This window comes from Eptesicus fuscus, chromosome 8 (assembly GCF_027574615.1).
Source record: "Eptesicus fuscus isolate TK198812 chromosome 8, DD_ASM_mEF_20220401, whole genome shotgun sequence".
Classification (NCBI taxonomy): Eukaryota; Metazoa; Chordata; class Mammalia; order Chiroptera; family Vespertilionidae; genus Eptesicus; species Eptesicus fuscus.
Window position 1 is genome coordinate 76,391,016 of NC_072480.1, and position 17,913 is coordinate 76,408,928.

Consider the following 17,913-nt stretch of genomic DNA (forward strand, 5'->3'; position numbering starts at 1 on the left):
TGCCCTGACTGGGAATTGAACTGTGACCTCCTGTTTCACAGGTTGATGCTCAACCATTGAGCCACGCCCACCAGGTGACCCCACTGTATGACAGACAGCATGCTAGGTACCTTGGCTTTGTATTTTTCAGGTCACAGGAAAATGCCATAAAATGAAGCAAAAAATTCAAAGGGCACTACAATATGGCTTATGTAATATTTAGGGATAACTTTCAGAATCCACAAACCTATTCTCTTTATGACTTAGAGCCCCACTTATCAAATATCCAGATGAATCTCAAATATTGATCAATTAAAAAGACAACGTTTCAGAGAGAAGGGTGGTGGGTGGGAAGTGATTAACGGAGGAACTTACATGCATATATGCATAACCCATGGACACAGACAATAGAGTGGTGAAGGCTGGGAGGGGCAGGTGCAGGGTGGAGGGGGTCAATGGGAAAAAAAAACAAATAAAGGGGACATCTGTAACACTTTCAACAATAAAGATAAATTAAAAAAAAAGACCTTCATGTTATGAAACCAATGAATACAAACTAGAATGCAGAAACATCTATTTTTACTGGGTTTAAATAACTATATAAAATAATTCTTTTCCTTTAAAATGATATATGCTATACCTGTCCCTTGCAATCCTTATTATTCTTAGAATGCCTTAAATCAGTTGTTTCCACATGCTATCGTTTTTGTAGTGGGTTATTATACCCACATGTTTTATAATTAATATTTATATGATTCAGTTGTTGATTAAAGACTACAAGAAGAGACAAAACTGTTGGTAAGCTAAAAATTACTTTTGAAAAATGGGTTTTGAAAACAATCTGGTGAGCTCTCTTCAACTTGGACTGATTTAGAGCAATTTATTAGAGCAGTTTTGTTCATTCCCAAGTGATTCACAGGTTATCAGTCTAAGCAAGGATAATAATTTTAACCAAAGTGCTGACAATGTCCACACTAAGACTAAGATTATTACTAATACCGGAAATACATGGAAATACCCCTCCTACTGTCCTGCTCAATAGGATGAGCTTGTTGGCCTCTCTTTGGGTACTGCTTACTGAACCTTCTGATTTCATCTTAGAAATCCCACAGGGTTCAGAAAGTCAACTTGTCCAAAACAGAATTAAAAACTAGCCTGCCAGATGTTAAAACTTGTTATAAAGCTAAGTAGCTAAAATAACATGATGCTGGGGCAGGAAGAGAAACAGATCAATGAAATACAAGAGAAATATCTCTAAATACATGTAAAAATATACAACAGAATAGAAACCACATTTCAATTGAATGGGGAAAAGACAGATGATGCAATAAATTGTTTTGGGCAATTGGCTAGCCATTTGGGGATATTTCTTCTTCTAGAATTAGTATATAGTGTCATGTCATCTGCACATGACAGTTTTACTTCTTCCATTCCAATTTGGATGTATTTCATTTCTTGTCTGGAAAAAGTGAGAGTGGAATTTTTGTTTTGTTACTGATCTTAAAGAAAAAGATTTTAGCTTTTTACTGTTGAGCATGATGTTAGCTATGGTTTATCATATATAGCCTTCATTATGTTGAGATATATTGCCTCTCTCCCCACTTTGCTGATAATTTTTATCATAAATGGATGCTAGATTTCGTCAAATGATTTTTCTGCATCTATTGATCTGATGACATAATTTTAATCCTTCATTTTTATGTGGTATATCATGTTAATTGATTTGTGGATATTGGACCAACCTTGCATCCTGGAAATAAATCCCATTTGGTCATGGTGTGGTGTTCTCTGATCCAGGAAACTCAAAGAACACCATATCACCACATATAATAAATAGCCCCAAATGGACACCTAGGAATATCATATTAAAACTGTAGGAAAGCAGAATCAGAGAGAAAATCTAGAAAGAATCTAGAGGGGAAAAAAGACATTTTTTGTTTAGAACAACAAGAAGTATTATATTAAATTTCTTTTCAGAAATTATACAAGCAAAAAGTGAAATATTTAAAGTGTTGAAAGAGTCCTCTGGTGTGGCTCAGTGGTTGAGCATCAACCCATGAACCAAAAGGTCACTGGTTGGATTCCTAGTCAGGGCACATGCCTGGGTTGCAGGCTCAAACCCCAGTGTGGGGTGTAGATGTTTCTCTCTCATCAATGTTTCTATCTCTCTCTCCCTTCCTTTCTCCCTCAAAGCAATAAAACATATTTTTTTTTAAAGGAGAAAAGTTCAATCTTCTCTCTTAAAAAAGGACTTTTACTTTTCTTATTCTTAATTTATCTAATAGATAACAATTTGTTCAAAATAATAATAGGAACAATGTATTGTGTGATTATGGCTAATTGGTAAGTGAAATGAATGACAAATATGAAGGATGTGAAGGAGGATTTGGAATACTATACACTATTATAAAATATCTGCATTATATATGAAGCATTACCAGATTAGTTGTGAATGTATGCTGCAAACTCTTGGGCAAGTAATGCAAACATTTTTTAAATAAGTACAATTGATATGCTAAGAGAAGAGAGACATGGAATCCTAAGATGTTCTATTAAAACTAAGAAGGCAGAAAAGGCAGGAAAAAAAATGCGACAAACAGAAAACAGTTAAAAATATGGTAGATATTAACCCAACTATTAAGTAACCACTCAAATGTGAATAGTATAAATACACTAATTAAAAGACACACAATCTAGCCCTAGCTGGTTTGGCTCAGTGAATAGAGTATCGGCCTGCGGACCAAAGGGTCCCAAGTTTGATTCTGGTCAAGGGCACATGCCCGGGTGGCAGGCTCCATGCCCGGTAGGGGGCATGCAGGAGGCAGCCGATCAATGATTCTCTCTCATCATTGATGTTTAAAAATATATTTAAAAATAAAAAGACATACAATTGTAATTAATGAATAAAATAGACCCAGAGACATAGAAGCATGGAATAGCCTGTCGAACACCCTAAAGGAATTTGAACTTCACCCGGTTGGGTAATTTACCATGATGGCTTCAGAGCAGACTCACTTTCCACAGCACAATCTAGAAAAGACATTTATTAACCATCATGATCAGACTATTATTTAGCAATCAACAGCATGGGTACAAAACAAAAAAACTACATTAAAACGCTTTGTTGGAATGTTTTACATTTTCCACAAAGCAGAAACTAAAATAACCTGTTATACAATTAGTAACAAATGTAGTCCTCGAGTGTTTTGCCCATTCACATGAGTATTGCCTAAAACATGGGTCCAAAATGTGAAGATTCTTCTTGGTAGCAGCTAGGCCCTGCCACCACTGTGCTTGGCTGAGTTCACAAATCATTCATTTTTATGTGCTATATCATGTTAATGGATTTGTGGATATTGGTCCAACCTTGCATCCCGGGAATAAACCCCATTTGGTCATGGTGTGGTGTTCTCTGATCCAGGAAACTCAAAGAACACCACATCACCACATATAATAAATAGCCCCAAATGGACACCTAGGAATATCATATTAAAACTGTAGGAAAGCAGAATCAGAGAGAAAATCTAGAAAGAATCTAGAGGGGAAAAAAGATATTTTTTTTCTGTAGCTTCTCTCCCCTGCTTAAATTTGTTTCCTGGCAGTAATTAAAACCTTCGACCACTGCTATAGCTACTGCTGCTGCTGGAACCGCCTTAGCCACCTTGGTTTCATGGTTTGGCAAAGTATAGGCTTCCACCACCATAAGGGCCAGAGCTTCTGCTGCCAAAGTTTCCTCCTTTCAATTTAATGAACAAACTGAACTACCAAGCAAAATAGAGACAGACTCATAGAGAGCAGGCAGACAGCTCGGGGTTGAGGGGGAGGTGGTAGAGAGGGATTGAGCAAAGAAGAAAAAAAAAAGAAAGAGAACTCATGGACATAGACGACAGTGTGGTGATTGCAGGGGTGAAGGGGGATGGGTGGGGGTGGAAGAGGGCATAGAGGGGATAAATGGTGATGAGAAAATAAATCCATCAAAGCTTCCTCCTTTCATGGGTCCAAAATTTGAAGATTGTTCGTTGTAATTGCCGAAATTCTTGTAGCTTCTGCCACCTCCAAAACTGCTTCCACCACCACTGCCAAAGCCGCCTCTGCCTCCTCCATGGTGATAGCTGTCACAGCTGCCACTCTCACCATAGCCACTGCCCTGGATTCCATAACCCTGTCCACCACTTCCACAGGTTCTGCTTCCTCCAGAGTAACCAGGGATACCTCTTCCATAACCACCATCATTATCAAATCCATGATAGCCATCCCCACTGCTACCAAATCCACCACCATCATGGCTGCCACCAAAGCTACCTTGACCACTGAAGTTTCCCCCATGATCAAAGTTGTCATTCCCACCAAAACCACTTCCACAACTTCCTCCGAAGTTTCCAGAACCACTTTGACCTCTCTGGCTGGATGAAGCACTAGCCATCTCATCTCTTGCTTAGACAGGGCTCTTCTTACTTCACAGTGGTGGCCATTCACAGTATGGTATTTCTGAATGACAACCTTGTAAACAGAGTTATGGTCATCAAGGGTTACAAAAGCAAAGTCTTTCTTTTTGCCACTGCCCCGGTCAGTCATGATTTCAATCACTTCAATTTTCCCATACTGTTCAAAATAATCTCTTAGGTAGTGTTCTTCAGTGACTTCTTTGATGCCACCAACAAAAATCTTTTTCACAGTTAAGTGGGCACCAGGCCTTTGAGAATCTTCTCTTTGGTTCCACAACTCTTCCACCCCCCTCATGTGAACTTGCATTCGTGGCTGCATCCAGCTCCTCCACAATGGCACACATGACCAACCCAAAGCCTCTGGAGCACTCGGTGTTTGGATCTCTCATCACCACACGGTCTGTGAGCGTCCCTATTGCTTGGAAAGGCTCTGTAGACTCTCACGGGATGTTTCAAAGCTCAAACTTCTGATAAAGATCTTCTGCAGCGGGTCCAGCTCTTTGGGAGACTCTGACTTAGACATGACCACTGTGGGAGGGGCAGCAGTGTTGTTCATGCCCCAGAGTAGCCCCACCTAAGCAGGTAGAACTTGGAGGTATTTATCCTTCAACTCTCATCAGCCTGGGCTGAGTGGTGCTCCTGGGAGCACTAAGTTGCATCTCCATCTAGCCTGCCCAAGCACAGAACAAGAGAAAAGGCCTCCCAAGTCCATGCAATAGGACATCAGAGCGATGAACTAGAACCATTTGTGCCCAAAAGAGGGCATGAAGCAATAATAGACAGATTTTAAAACCTAGTATAGGGGGAAATGCATAAGTAACAGCAAGAGTTATAGAGCAATATCATTCATGTGAATTAAAAACACAAGCAGAAACACCACCACACTACTGTAGACACATCACACTCATACCATATATGCAGACTCATTTCAATCACCTTATACAGGGCCTTGTGGGGTGGGGAATGATGAGTGGGACTGAGGATAGAAGAGGGGGGAAAAAAAAAAGAATAGAAACTGAGGGGCCGCATGGAAATTGATGACAAAACAGTATTATAACCCAAGGAGAGTGATTTAAAACATCTATTTTCTGCCTCCTCTAGCTTAAGGGATCTGCTTTTCCTTGACCCCCTCAAAATCCCACATTACACATAGGACATCTGGCTTCAGGTGCCTTAAGAGCAGGAAGTGTGTCAAATGCAGGACATATTTCTCACAGCCTGTGCCTGGGGCTCATCATGTAATAAAGCTCTCTAATCTTCTCCAATGAATTGATTTGAAAAGGAGGCACAAAAGGTCAACCTAAGGCCCCCACACCTACATTTCCCAGAGATCCCTGGGTGACTCTACTATAATAGACCCCAGGAGAGGAGCAGTTTGGAAAGCTCACTCTGGTGCTGGCTCTGCAAGTGGGAGGATTGTAGTCACCCTGGTCCTGGTGTGGACTCTAGCAGACTTGGTAAGTACCTTTCTATGCTTTGAAATTGGGGATCCATCCTATCTCAAATGTGAGTCCAGGAGACTAGATTCTGCACCATACCTGAATTTCATGTCCAAAGGTATTTCAAAAAATTCTGACATGCTTTATAGTGTAATGGTGGAAATAACAGGCCTTTGGGTCAAACTGTCTGGATTAGGGTCATAGCCATACCACATCCCCGCTGTGAGGACCTGGGCATCTTCTAAAAGTCAGTTTCTCTGCCAGTAAAATGGAGCTCGTTAGAGAGCTTACTTAAAAGTCTTGTGAGGATCAAAGAAGAGTATAAAAGAGCGTATGTGTTTCAGGGAACTGAATTTCCATGTTGGATAACAGAAACAGTGATGGCCATGTCTTCTGTCCCTAACTGGAGTGTCCCAAAGGGCCCAGTTAGTTCTGCTGGCAGGAGGTTCATAACTATTCCTGCTCCCTCTGTAGTATGTGATCAGAACTTCTCTAATCCCAAATAGCCAGGGAGGCCGAGATGCATTGTCAAACTACTGGCAGGAGACTCAGGAGGATGATCTCCAGGAGCCATAAACTACAAGAATCAACTCCTTCACTGTCAGGCAGACTGAGGACACTCTCCCTGGCAGAGCTGTGCAGAATTCCATGGGAGAGCAGACCGCCCCAGCAGCCAGGGGCTTAAGGGCTTTCAGCTCCACACGTTGCTCCCCTGCTCTAGCGCAATGTCCACCACAACACCTGGGTGGGCTCTCTTTTTTTTTTTTTTTTTGGATAAACTGCTCCTTCCCTTTGGAAGGGCCCTCGCTTTAGTTTTATGCTCAGGAAACTATTGATTCAAAAGGAAGTTGTTAACTCTCAACTATTTACTCTATCCCACCCAGAGACTTACTTTGTTTGCCTATGTGCTTAAAGAGTTCAGAGCCAACTTTCATGAGCAGACTATCTCTGGATCAATCAGCTTTTATTCTTCTATATTAGGCTCTTGATTGCAGTTTCATTTAAAGTGAAGAGGAAAGATCTATAACCAGGTTGAAAATTGCTGTTGTATGTGAAAGAATTCTAGAGATGGGGAACAAGTCAGTTCTGCATATGAATCCGCTCTGCAGGTATAGACTCAAGAGGGTGATTTGCAACGGAAGTAGCATATCACAGAGGGAGAAATCAAACAGTAGGTCCAACTTCAATACTGACCATTCAACAAAACGACAGGCATTGCTGTGATCCACAAAAAGAGGTCACTCTTTGGTCTGACATGCGAGGCCCTCTGAAATTGGCCTCATTCTGTGTATCTGACCTTCCACACCACTTTCCAAAATGCACCACTCACGTGTCTCAAGTCAGGTTCCCAAGATTCAGATACTCAGACAAGGATTTATGTGCAAGTAATTTATTACGGAAGTGCTCCTGGGAGTAACCAATTAAGTATTGGAAAAGTGAGACTGGATAGAGGAAGAATCCTAGCGGGTATGAGATTCAGAAAAAATGCCCAGCTTCAGCTTGAGTTTCAGTGTGGCTATGAATTATGTCTTAGACTTTGCCAGACACACTGCAAGGTTACAATACCTTGAACCAGAAACTCATTCACTCAAAGCTGCCCTGGCAGGATAGGAATTCTCTGGCTTGCCAGCTGTCTGCATAGGAAGGAAAAACAACTCCAGGAGTGATTAAGAGGTCTTCCAAAGAGAAGCTAGGGTGCAGGTCCTTAAGCATGAGGACACAGAAGCCATCCAGAGGCACAGTGAAATGGTAAAAGACATCTGAAGGGACCTGGGTGGTACAAACAGAATTCTCCTCATAGTAACCTCAGTCCTGAATCCTCATCAATCCCAAGTGCCCCCTCTAGGTACACTGAGCATACTCTATTCCTAACCCCTCTCTATGTGGTGGAGGCCAATAGGTCTAAGGGGTTTCATTTACTTTAGAGAATACCCTCTCCAACTCCCTTCAGGCTCCACTCTTCCCCAATTATTGCACTGGATGCTTCCTGCTCCTCCAGTTCAGTCATTTAACCAGATTATGTTCCAGTGTTAAGCATGCTTGATCAAATTTTCCTAGTAATTTGGTATCTTTGATTTTTACATGTAATTTTTGCTTTTGGTGAGTTACTCCTGGGTCTTTCTTCTTTCCTGAGATATACTCAACATTGAGCTCAGATATTGGTTCACTATAACATCTGTCTTATTGATTCAGGTCATCTGCTTAGACTCTTTCTACTTTAATCATATCACATACATAGCCACATTTCCATTTACTTAATCATAACCTTTAACTAAGATTAATATACAACATCATTTCTGGCATGGCAACTTCGAAGATCTGAGTTTAAATACTAGATAAATGAGTAATCTTGGAGAAATAATTTAAATCCATAAACTTATAACTTTCTCTTCTTAGAATTAAATATCAGTATAGGTATCAAATTCTTAGATATGACCCTAGAAAATAGTAAGTATTTAAAAAATAGGAATTACTATTAATCGATTTTGTTTACACTTGTATTTTTATTTCTAAAACTTTTGTAACATCTTTAGGGGAAAGTTAATCAGCACAAATAAATATTAGAAAAAAAACATATTTTCTAGCATTGAGAGAAAAATAAAGGATAAAACATTATAAACATTTTTCAACTCTATTAAATGGCATAGAAAAAGACTAGAAATAATTAATGATTATAATTCTTTCTTAGTGTTGAAATTAGGTAAATTTTTTCTCTTCAAAGAATTTGGAATTTTTTTAGTGTATCATAAGGACTTAAAAATATTTCTGTAGCATAGGACATACTTTCTAAAATATTCCCCTAATGTGCAGAAAACACATTATAAATCAACATTAATAAAAAGAGTCAACTTTTACTATGTATTTTTGTTGAAGTAAACATGTTAATTTAACTTATTTCTATTTCCATAAAACTGGTTCAATACCCATAATTCTCATAACTTTTCTACTCTTAGTTTTGTAATAAAAGGAGCCAATATTGCCCATTAGTCCTTTGCTGCACCCCTGTCTTCTTTCTTTTTTCATTTTGATTTCCACTTCGTTGGCTATTTAGGAGGTAACACTTTATTGGGGTAGTTCATCATACATTCATTCCTCAAGTCCTTTCATCTTTGAGATCATCTTCATATTCATGATACCTTTGTGATTAAATGAAATAGTAGCTGAGAATAATATTTGGGGATCAGACTTTTCTCTTAACTTGGTAACATATTACTGTGGAATATTCTGATGCCAGCCTGATAGTTTCTTCCTTCTAAAGAGTTTGCTTTTTTGCCAATACCCAAGTAGTTTTTTTCCTTTTTTTTCTATTATTTATAGAGTTTGGACCAGGAAGAAGAAACATTCTAAGTGTTCTGAATTAAAACAAAATATTATTCTACATCTAACTTCCTTGGAAAGATATTAAGTGCTTTTCTGAGGTGTCTCAGTGGGCTCCCTAAGTATGTTTACTCTGTGCCTTTTAGTCTTCTCTTATATTTATGAGCAAGTCAAAATGAAGGGGTATATCAGTACACAGCTAAGCAACAAATCATTATGTCAACTTCATAATGTTTTAAGTCAGTTATATCCTAGCAACTATTTTCTAAATGCTTCCATATTTCACCATATTTCATAACTTTAGTAGTACTCAACCCCTTAAATTTAGTTATGGAATGCTTAGGTATAATTTGGTTACAACATGTTGCTTGCATCCAGGACCCTAACAGAATTGGCTTCTTTGGAATGGACTTGAAATTATTAATTCTAAGTTAACATCAGACCTTTAATAAATACACAGAAAACAAAATATAGATTTTAAAGAAAAGTTACAAAGTAATTTTCAAATAGAAGGAATGTTGGTCAACCCAAGAACGAAATGGTCAGGCATGTCTAAACAATATTCTTCTTGTGCCACATCACCCACCCTCTTTACTTACTCAGCACTGCTTCTGCACGTAGAGGCAGAGAGGGTTTGGGATGGGCTTGTTAAATTATAGTAGTTCCCTCTGCGTTTGAATGGCAGAGTTTTAGAGCTTGTGTAGATGTTGATGAAGGATACAGATGCAAGTTAGGATGAGAAGAAATGAAATGAACTACACAGATTTTGGGGGGAAAATGTTAGTCATCAAGAGTAGAGAAAGCTGAAACACTAGCAGAAAGGGAATAATAGCTGATAAAAAAAGACTAATAGGAGAATCCAAAAGTAATGACATTAGGAGGGGCAACAGAAACACTCAGCAAATTCTACAACACCAGGTCCTTACCTCATCCCAGCACCTGCCAGCGTCAGTAACCTTATGATACAAGATCCCAAAGGGATCCCATGAACCAAGGCTCCAGGCTCATTCTAGTGACAGCGAGCTGTAGGAGCCCCAGGTAGCTCCCATGGTCCACAGAAACTTCCTTGGTACCAGGTACCCAACGTGTCCTTTTTAATACAAGTTCTCCCTTAACCCTGGTACTTCCTGGCTACAACAGCTGTAGGCAGCACCTATGGACCCAATTGGCTCCCACAGCAGCACGCTTCCAGCAGGTTCCTGCAAAACCAAATCCCCATCTCAATTTGGTGCCAACCAGCTAGAGCCACCCTAGGTGTTTCCTGTGGCCCCAAGGCAGTTCCAAAAGCATCAGCCTCCCACAAGTCTCTCACAAATCCAGGCCCAAGTTTCACTCTAGTTCCTGCCAACTCCAATAGCTCTAGACAGCTCTATTGCTCAAATTGGCTTCATTGACTACAGGCTCTACTGTGAATGAGGTTCTTGGCCCACCTGTTTTAGCAAGCTCATGCTGCCATATGTGGCTTAGAGGCCACAGATAGCCCAGATGGTTCCAGTCAGACTCCTCAGCTCCAGGATCCCAGATAGCTCCCTGATCCACACCAGTACCTACTGGTTTACATGGCCCCAGGCCTTTCCAGTGGCATCGGGATTTTAGCCCACCCAGGCACCAGCTGATTCCCATGACAACAAGCTTCCAACTGTTTCTGTAAGCCCATGTTTCAGGCTCATCCCAGCACCAGCTGGCTCCCCTACACCAAGGGCAGCTCCCAGTGGGCTTGAGCTAACCAAGGCATGGCCCAGCAGAACTAGCCCTATGGCCCTGGGTGGCTTCCTATTAATGTCCATGAACCCAGACTCCAGGGGGCACCTCTGAACCCAGGTACCCAGCAGAGCCCAGCACTAGGCTGAGTACTGCCACCCCTGGTTTTTGATCTAACCTAGCACCAGCTGCACAAGATTTCCAAAGGAAGTGCTTACAAAGAAATTACACAGACTCCCCATCAAGAATTTCTGGACAGGTTGACTGGTGAAATGCTTTGACTGTAGAAGTCAGCCTGTAAAGACTGGAAGAGGAACCTAAATCTTTATATGGACAGACATCAATGCAAGTCCATAGGCATCATGAATAATTAAGGAAATATAACTCCTCCAAAGGAAACTAATAAAATTCCAAAACTAACCCTAAAAGAATGGAAATCTATAAACTGGTTGCCAAAGAATTCAGAATAATCCTCTTAAATTCAGTGAACTACAAGAAACACAGAAAATGAAATTAAATTAGAAAAAATAGTTAGAAAAATAACGTGTGAACAAAATGAGAAAATCAATAAGAAATAAAAGTCATTAAAAAACAAAGCAGAAAGTCTAGAATTAAACAGTAAAATGACTGTACTGAAGATTTCAATAGAGCTTCACAGCAGACCTGACCAAGAAAAGAATCAGTGAACTATAATACAGACCATTGAAATCATACAGTCAGAAGAGCACAAAGGAAAAAGGATGAATAAGAATGAAAAAAGCCTATGTTAATTATGTGATATGACTAAAGAAACAATCTATACTTTATTGGAGTCCCTGGGGATTGGAGGGAAGGGAGGGAGGAGAAAAAACTTAAAGGAATAATGAGTGAAAATTTCCCAAACCTGACAAGAGATTTATATATCTAATTCACAATGTTGATGTCACCTCAAAATTTCAACCTAAATAATATTCTCCAAGACACAATAATAAGTAGTCTAAAATCAGAGACAAGAGTGAATTTTAAAATCAGTAACAGAAAAAAAAAATCTCACATTAAGTGATCCCCACACCCCCACCATCAGAAGGTTTATCGGTAGTTTTCTCAGCAGAAATCTCACAGGGCAAGAAGAGAGTGAGATGATATAATCAAAGTACAGAAAGGAAAAATAAATAAAACTGCCAAACAAGAATACTTACCAGCAAAGTTGTCTTTCCAAAATGAAGAGACACTTTCCCAAATAAGCAAGAGCTGGGGGAATTCATCACCACTTAACCCCCTTTGCAAGAAATGCTGAAAGGAGTTCTTAAAGCTGAAAGAAAAGGATGTTATGTAGTAAAAGAAAACATATGAAAATATAAAATATGCTGGTAAAGTATGTAGTAACTGAGAATATTTTAATAATGTAATATGGTAGTGTGTTAATCACTTAACTCTAGTATAAAGGCTTAAAGGACACTGCTGTGTGTCAATTACATCTCAACTAGAGGCCTGATGCACAAAATTCGTGCAAGAGTAGGCCTTCCTTCCCCTAGCTGCCGGCACTGGCTTCCCTCCAGCACCTGGGACCCGGGCTTTCCTCAAAGCCCAGGCTTCTTCTGGAAGGTCGTCCAGAAGAATGTCCAGTCTAATTAGCATAATATGCTTTTATTATTATAGATAAAACTGGGGGGAAGGTCACAAGTTTAGATAACTAAAAAATGAAACAATGAAAAATAGCATGTTAATGATACAAAAATTACACATTACACAAAGTAACAGAATCAAGATCCCAGAAATAAACCCACTCACATATGGTCAAATAATATTTGACAAGGGATTCAATAAAGTTATATAGAGAAAGGATAGTCTCTTTAATACATAGAAAACTGGACAGCTATGTGCAGAAGAATAAAATTGACCTTTATCTTATACCACTCACAAAATTAACTCAAAAGGTTTAAAGATTTAAAGGTACTCCCAAACTATAAATCTACTAGAAAATACATAGGGGGAAAGCTTCTTGACATTGGTTTTGACACTGATCGTTTAGATATGACAACAAAAAGCTCAAGTAACAAGAGCAAAAATCAACAAGTGGGATTATTTCAAACCAAAAAGCTTTAGTCAGCAAAGGAAATAATCAGAAAATTAAAAATGCAACCTGTAGAATGGGAGAAAATACTTTCAAATCATCTATCTGATAAGGGGTTAATATCAAACACATACAAGAAACTCACACATATGCATACTGATGCAGCCACTGTGGAGAACAGTATGGAGTTTCCTCAAAAAACTGAAAATGGAACTCCCATTTGACCCAGTAATCCCACTCCTAGGAATATATTTCAAGAAACTAGAAACACCAATCAGAAAGGATATATGCACCCCTATGTTCATAGCAGCACAATTTACCATAGCTAAGATTTGGAAACAGCCTAAGTGCCCATCAGCAGATGAGTGGATTAAAAAACTGTGGTACATCTACACAATGGAATACTATGCTGCAGTAAAAAGAAGGAATTCTTACCATTTATAACAGCATGGATAGAACTGGAGAGCATTATGCTAAGCGAAATAAGACAGTCAGAGAAAGATAAATATCACATGATCTCACTCATTTGTGGAATATAATGAATAACATAAACTGATGAACAAAAACAGATCTAGAGACAGAGAAGTATTGATCAGACTGTCAAACCTCAGAGGGAAGGTGGGGGAGGAGAAGGGGGAGAAATCAACCAAAGGACTTGTATGCATGCATATAAGCCTAACCAATGGACACAGACACCAGGGGCGTGAGGGCGTGAGAGGGGGAGGGTGGGTGGGCAATAGGGGGATAAGGACACATATGTAATACCTTAATCAATAAAGAAAAAAATAAATAAAAAGAAACTCATACAATTCAATAGGAAAAACAACAACCCTGAATAATCCAATTAAAAAATAGATGGGTAACTTGAATGGGCATTTTTCTAGAAAAGTATTACAAGTGGCCACCAGGTTCATGAAAACATGCTCAAAATCACAAACCCCAGGAAAATGCAAATGAAAACCACAATAAGATATCACTTGAAACTGTTAGAATGTCTATTATATAAAAGACAAGAAACAACCAGTATTGGTGAGGTCATATGAACAAAAGAAATCCTTGTATACTGCTGGTGAGAATGTACAGCAACTATAGAAAACAGTATGGAGGTTTCTCAAAAAATTAAAAATAGAACTATCATGTGATCCAGCAATCCAACTCTAGGTATATTGCCAAAGGAAATGAAAACACAATCTTGAAGAGATACCTCTACCCCCATGCTCATTGCAGCATTATTGAAAATAGTCAAGAAATGAAAACATCCTAAGTGTCCATTCAGCCATATGAAAGAAGGAAACCACAGCTTTTGCCACAACATGGGTGGATCTTAAGGGCATTATGATGCTAAGTGAAATAATTTAGACAAATAATGTCAAATACTTTGTTTTCATTCATATGTGGAATCTAAAAAAAGCCAAACTCATGGAAACAGAGAGTAGAATGGTGGTTGCCATGAACTAGAGGGGCGGGAGTTAAGTGGGGAGATGTTTGTCAAAGGGTGCAAACTGCAAGCTAGAAGATAAATAAGGTCTAGAGAATCTAATAAACAGCATTTTAACTATAATTAACAATACTATCTCTACTAATAAAAGGGTAATATGCTAATTAGAGCAGATGTCTTCTGGACGACCATCCGGACATCCTTCCTGACAAAGCTGCAGTGACTGCCTGAGGCTCAGGCAAGCCATGATCCATGGTGTCTGCTGCTGCCCAGGGCTGGCCCAAGGCTCAGCTCAGAAAAGCTGCCATCCATGGAGGCTGCCTCTGCCCAGAGCTGGCCTGAGGCTCAGGCAGCCATGGCGGCCGACAGTGGCAGCAGCAGCAGTGATGAAGGTGTTGCCTTCCCCTGATCTGCTGGTTGCCTCCCAAAGGGAGAGGGCCTAAGCTCTCAGTAGGACATCCCCTGAGGGCTCCTGGACTGTGAGAGGGGGGGCAGGCAGGGCTGAGGGACCCCCAGACGCCCAGTGCACAAATTTTTATGCACTGGGCCTCTAGTATTATATACAAAAAGAAATAAAAAGAAAGTTGGTAAGAGAGTAGATCTTAAATGTAATCACCAACACCAGAAAAATAAAAAAGGTTACAAAATGGTGTTAGGTAATCTTATTATGGTAATTACTTTGCAATATAAATGTATTTAATCATCACATTATACACCTTAAACTTACATATGTTATATGTCAAAAATAACACAATAATGGAAATTTTGTTATTTAAAAGTAAATATTAAAATCTTTAAAAGAATTATAATTACAGATGTCTATTACCATTTTAATTTTAGTATTTGTCTGTTTATACTTAAAATACAATACTATAATTAACCTACTTAAGGAAATCCAACTGCAAATATAACAGTATGTGTTTTTGTTTTCTTTTCCTTGCCATAGGGGATCATGGACATCGAAGCATATTTTGAAAGAATTGGTTATAAGAACTCTAGGAACAAATTGGACCTGGAAACGTTAACTGACATTCTTCAGCACCAGATCCAGACCATTCCCTTTGAGAACCTTAACATCCACTGTGGGGAACCCATGGAATTGGGCTTGGAGGCCGTTTTTGATCAACTTGTGAGGAAGAACCGGGGTGGGTGGTGTCTCCAGATCAACCAAATTCTGCACTGGGCTCTCACCACAATGGGTTTTGAGACCACAATGCTGGGAAGCTATGTTTGCAACGTTACAACTGAAAAATACACCAGGGCTATCATGCACCTCCTGCTGATGGTGACGGTGGGTGGCAGGAAATACATAGTTGATGCTGGGTATGGAAGCTCTTACCAGATGAGGCAGCCTGTTGAGTTAATTTCTGGGAAGGATCAGCCTCAGGTGGCTTGCATCTTCCGCTTGACAGAAGAGGGAGGAACCTGGTACCTGGACCAAATCAGAAGAGAGCAGTATGTTCCAAACCAAGAATTCCTTAATTCTGAGCTCCTGGAAAAGAAAAAGTACAGAAAGATCTACTCCTTTACGCTTGAACCTCAAACAATTGAAGATTTTGAGTCTCCAAATTCATACTTTCAGACATCTCCAGCATCTGCGTGTGTAAAAGACTCTTATTGTGTCATTCACACCCCAGATGAAGTTTACTGCTTAGTGGGTTTTACTCTCATGCATCGAAGATTCAGTTATAAGGACAACATGGATCTGGTGGAGTTTAAGACACTGAATGTGGAAGAAATAGAGGAAGAGCTGAAAAAGATATTTAATATTTCCTTGGAGAAAAAGTTTGTGCCCAAACATAGTGCAACTTTTTTTACCATTTAGAGTAATGAGTAATAAAATGGATCAGTCCCCAAAGGCAAGGGAAGTAAAAATAAATGAATGGGACTACACCAAACTAAAAGGCTTCTGCACAGTGAAAGAAACCCATCAACAAAACAAAAAGGCAACCAAACTAATGGGAGAAGATATTTTCCAACAATACCTCTGATAAGGGGCTTATATCCAAACCATATAAAGACCTTATACAACTCGAGAACCAAAAAATCTAATTAAAAATACTTTCAACAATAAAGTTAAATTTTAGAAAATGAGCAGAGGACCTGAATAAACACTTCTCCCAAGAAGACATAAAAATGGCCAACAGATGTATAAAAAATGCTCAAATTCACTAGTTATTAGGAAAATGCAAATCAAAACCATATGAAAGGGAGGGGGGTTAGTGCTGGGTGAAAACGGTGACGGGGTTAAGCAAAAACAACAACAAAACTTATAGACAAAGACAACAGCATGGTGATTTCTAGAGGGGAAGGAGGTGGGTGAGGTAGAAGAGGGAAATGGGGGATCTATGGTGATGAAAAGAGACTTGACTTGGGTAGGTGAACACACAATGTGATACAGAGATGATGTATTATAGCATCGTACGCCTGAAACCTATATAATTTTATTGACCAATGTCACCCCAATTGGCTTAATTTTTTTTAAAAGGAAAAGATTCAAGATAGTTAATGCTGCTGAGAAATGAAGAATTATCACAAATATAAACATCTAATTTAGTAATGAGGACATCACTGGTGACCTTAAAAGAGCATGCTCAGTGGATAAGTGGGGATGACAGCTTGATGAAAATGAACTGACGAGAATATTCAAGTAAAGAATTAGAAACAGTACTTATTAGTCATTGAAGACCGTACTTTGTAGAAAGTAAGCCTATTGGTTCAAAACAGGAACATAAAACTAGAATATAATTCTGTGTGCTTACATACCAAACTCACAGTAGTCAGTTGTTCAGAGGAGGCGTTAGCTTTCTATGTAACGCTTTTTACTTTTTTTTTTTTTTTAAGTAAAGTGCACTTGGATTACTTATATCAATGTTCAGAGAATGTTAGTATTTACATATATCCTTTCTCTGCCTTGTGGGCACATGGCTAGATCCCATTTTCAACCCTCCACAGCAGTTTGGTAGAACCATGTGACTGAGATCCAACCAATGGAATGTGATAACAAATGATATGCACAACTTTCAGCCTAAACCATGAATGCTTCCCACCAGTGAGCTCATTGCTATCTTTCCCCACTGGCTGATGGAAAAGACGCTGAGGACATAGAGAAAGTGGGGCCACAGATGAAAAGATCTTGGGTCCCTGAACAGCTGTGGGGTACAACATGGGATGTAATATGGGTGAAAAATAAACTCTTCCTGAAATTTTCAGTGTTTGTTTGTTCGTTTTAGTAGCTGGCTTCATTTACCTTAACTAATATGATAAATAAATATATATAATTAAAATTATATTTGTATCAATATAAATTGGATTTACAAAAATAAAGAACTGTTGTTATGACATGGGAAAAATGAGAATTAGGGGAAGAACTGGATAGTATTTCAGTAAAGGCTGCATCTAAGTGAAATGATCAATTTATTGCTCAAAGCAGGACACTTCTGAGAATGAAAGGGGAAACCACGAATTATTATGCCAGGATATCTGGTATAAACCAGGACTGCCCCAGACAGAGAAGCATAGTCATCTTACTCAAAAACC

At 39.1% G+C, this 17,913-nt stretch overlaps 1 protein-coding gene and 1 pseudogene across 1 annotated transcript; one reads left to right on the top strand and one right to left on the bottom strand.

The window, feature by feature from the left end:
* Nucleotides 1-3,584: 3,584 nt before the first annotated feature.
* On the bottom strand, nt 3,585-4,947 carry LOC103288201 (heterogeneous nuclear ribonucleoprotein A1-like; annotated as a pseudogene).
* A 10,378-nt stretch (nt 4,948-15,325) lies between these two features.
* LOC103288200 (arylamine N-acetyltransferase 1-like) lies at nt 15,326-17,572 on the top strand. Its single transcript, XM_054720304.1, has one exon. The coding sequence runs from the start codon at nt 15,326-15,328 to the stop codon at nt 16,196-16,198; it is 873 nt and encodes a 290-aa protein (XP_054576279.1). The 3' UTR covers nt 16,199-17,572.
* The last annotated feature ends 341 nt before the right edge of the window (nt 17,573-17,913 follow it).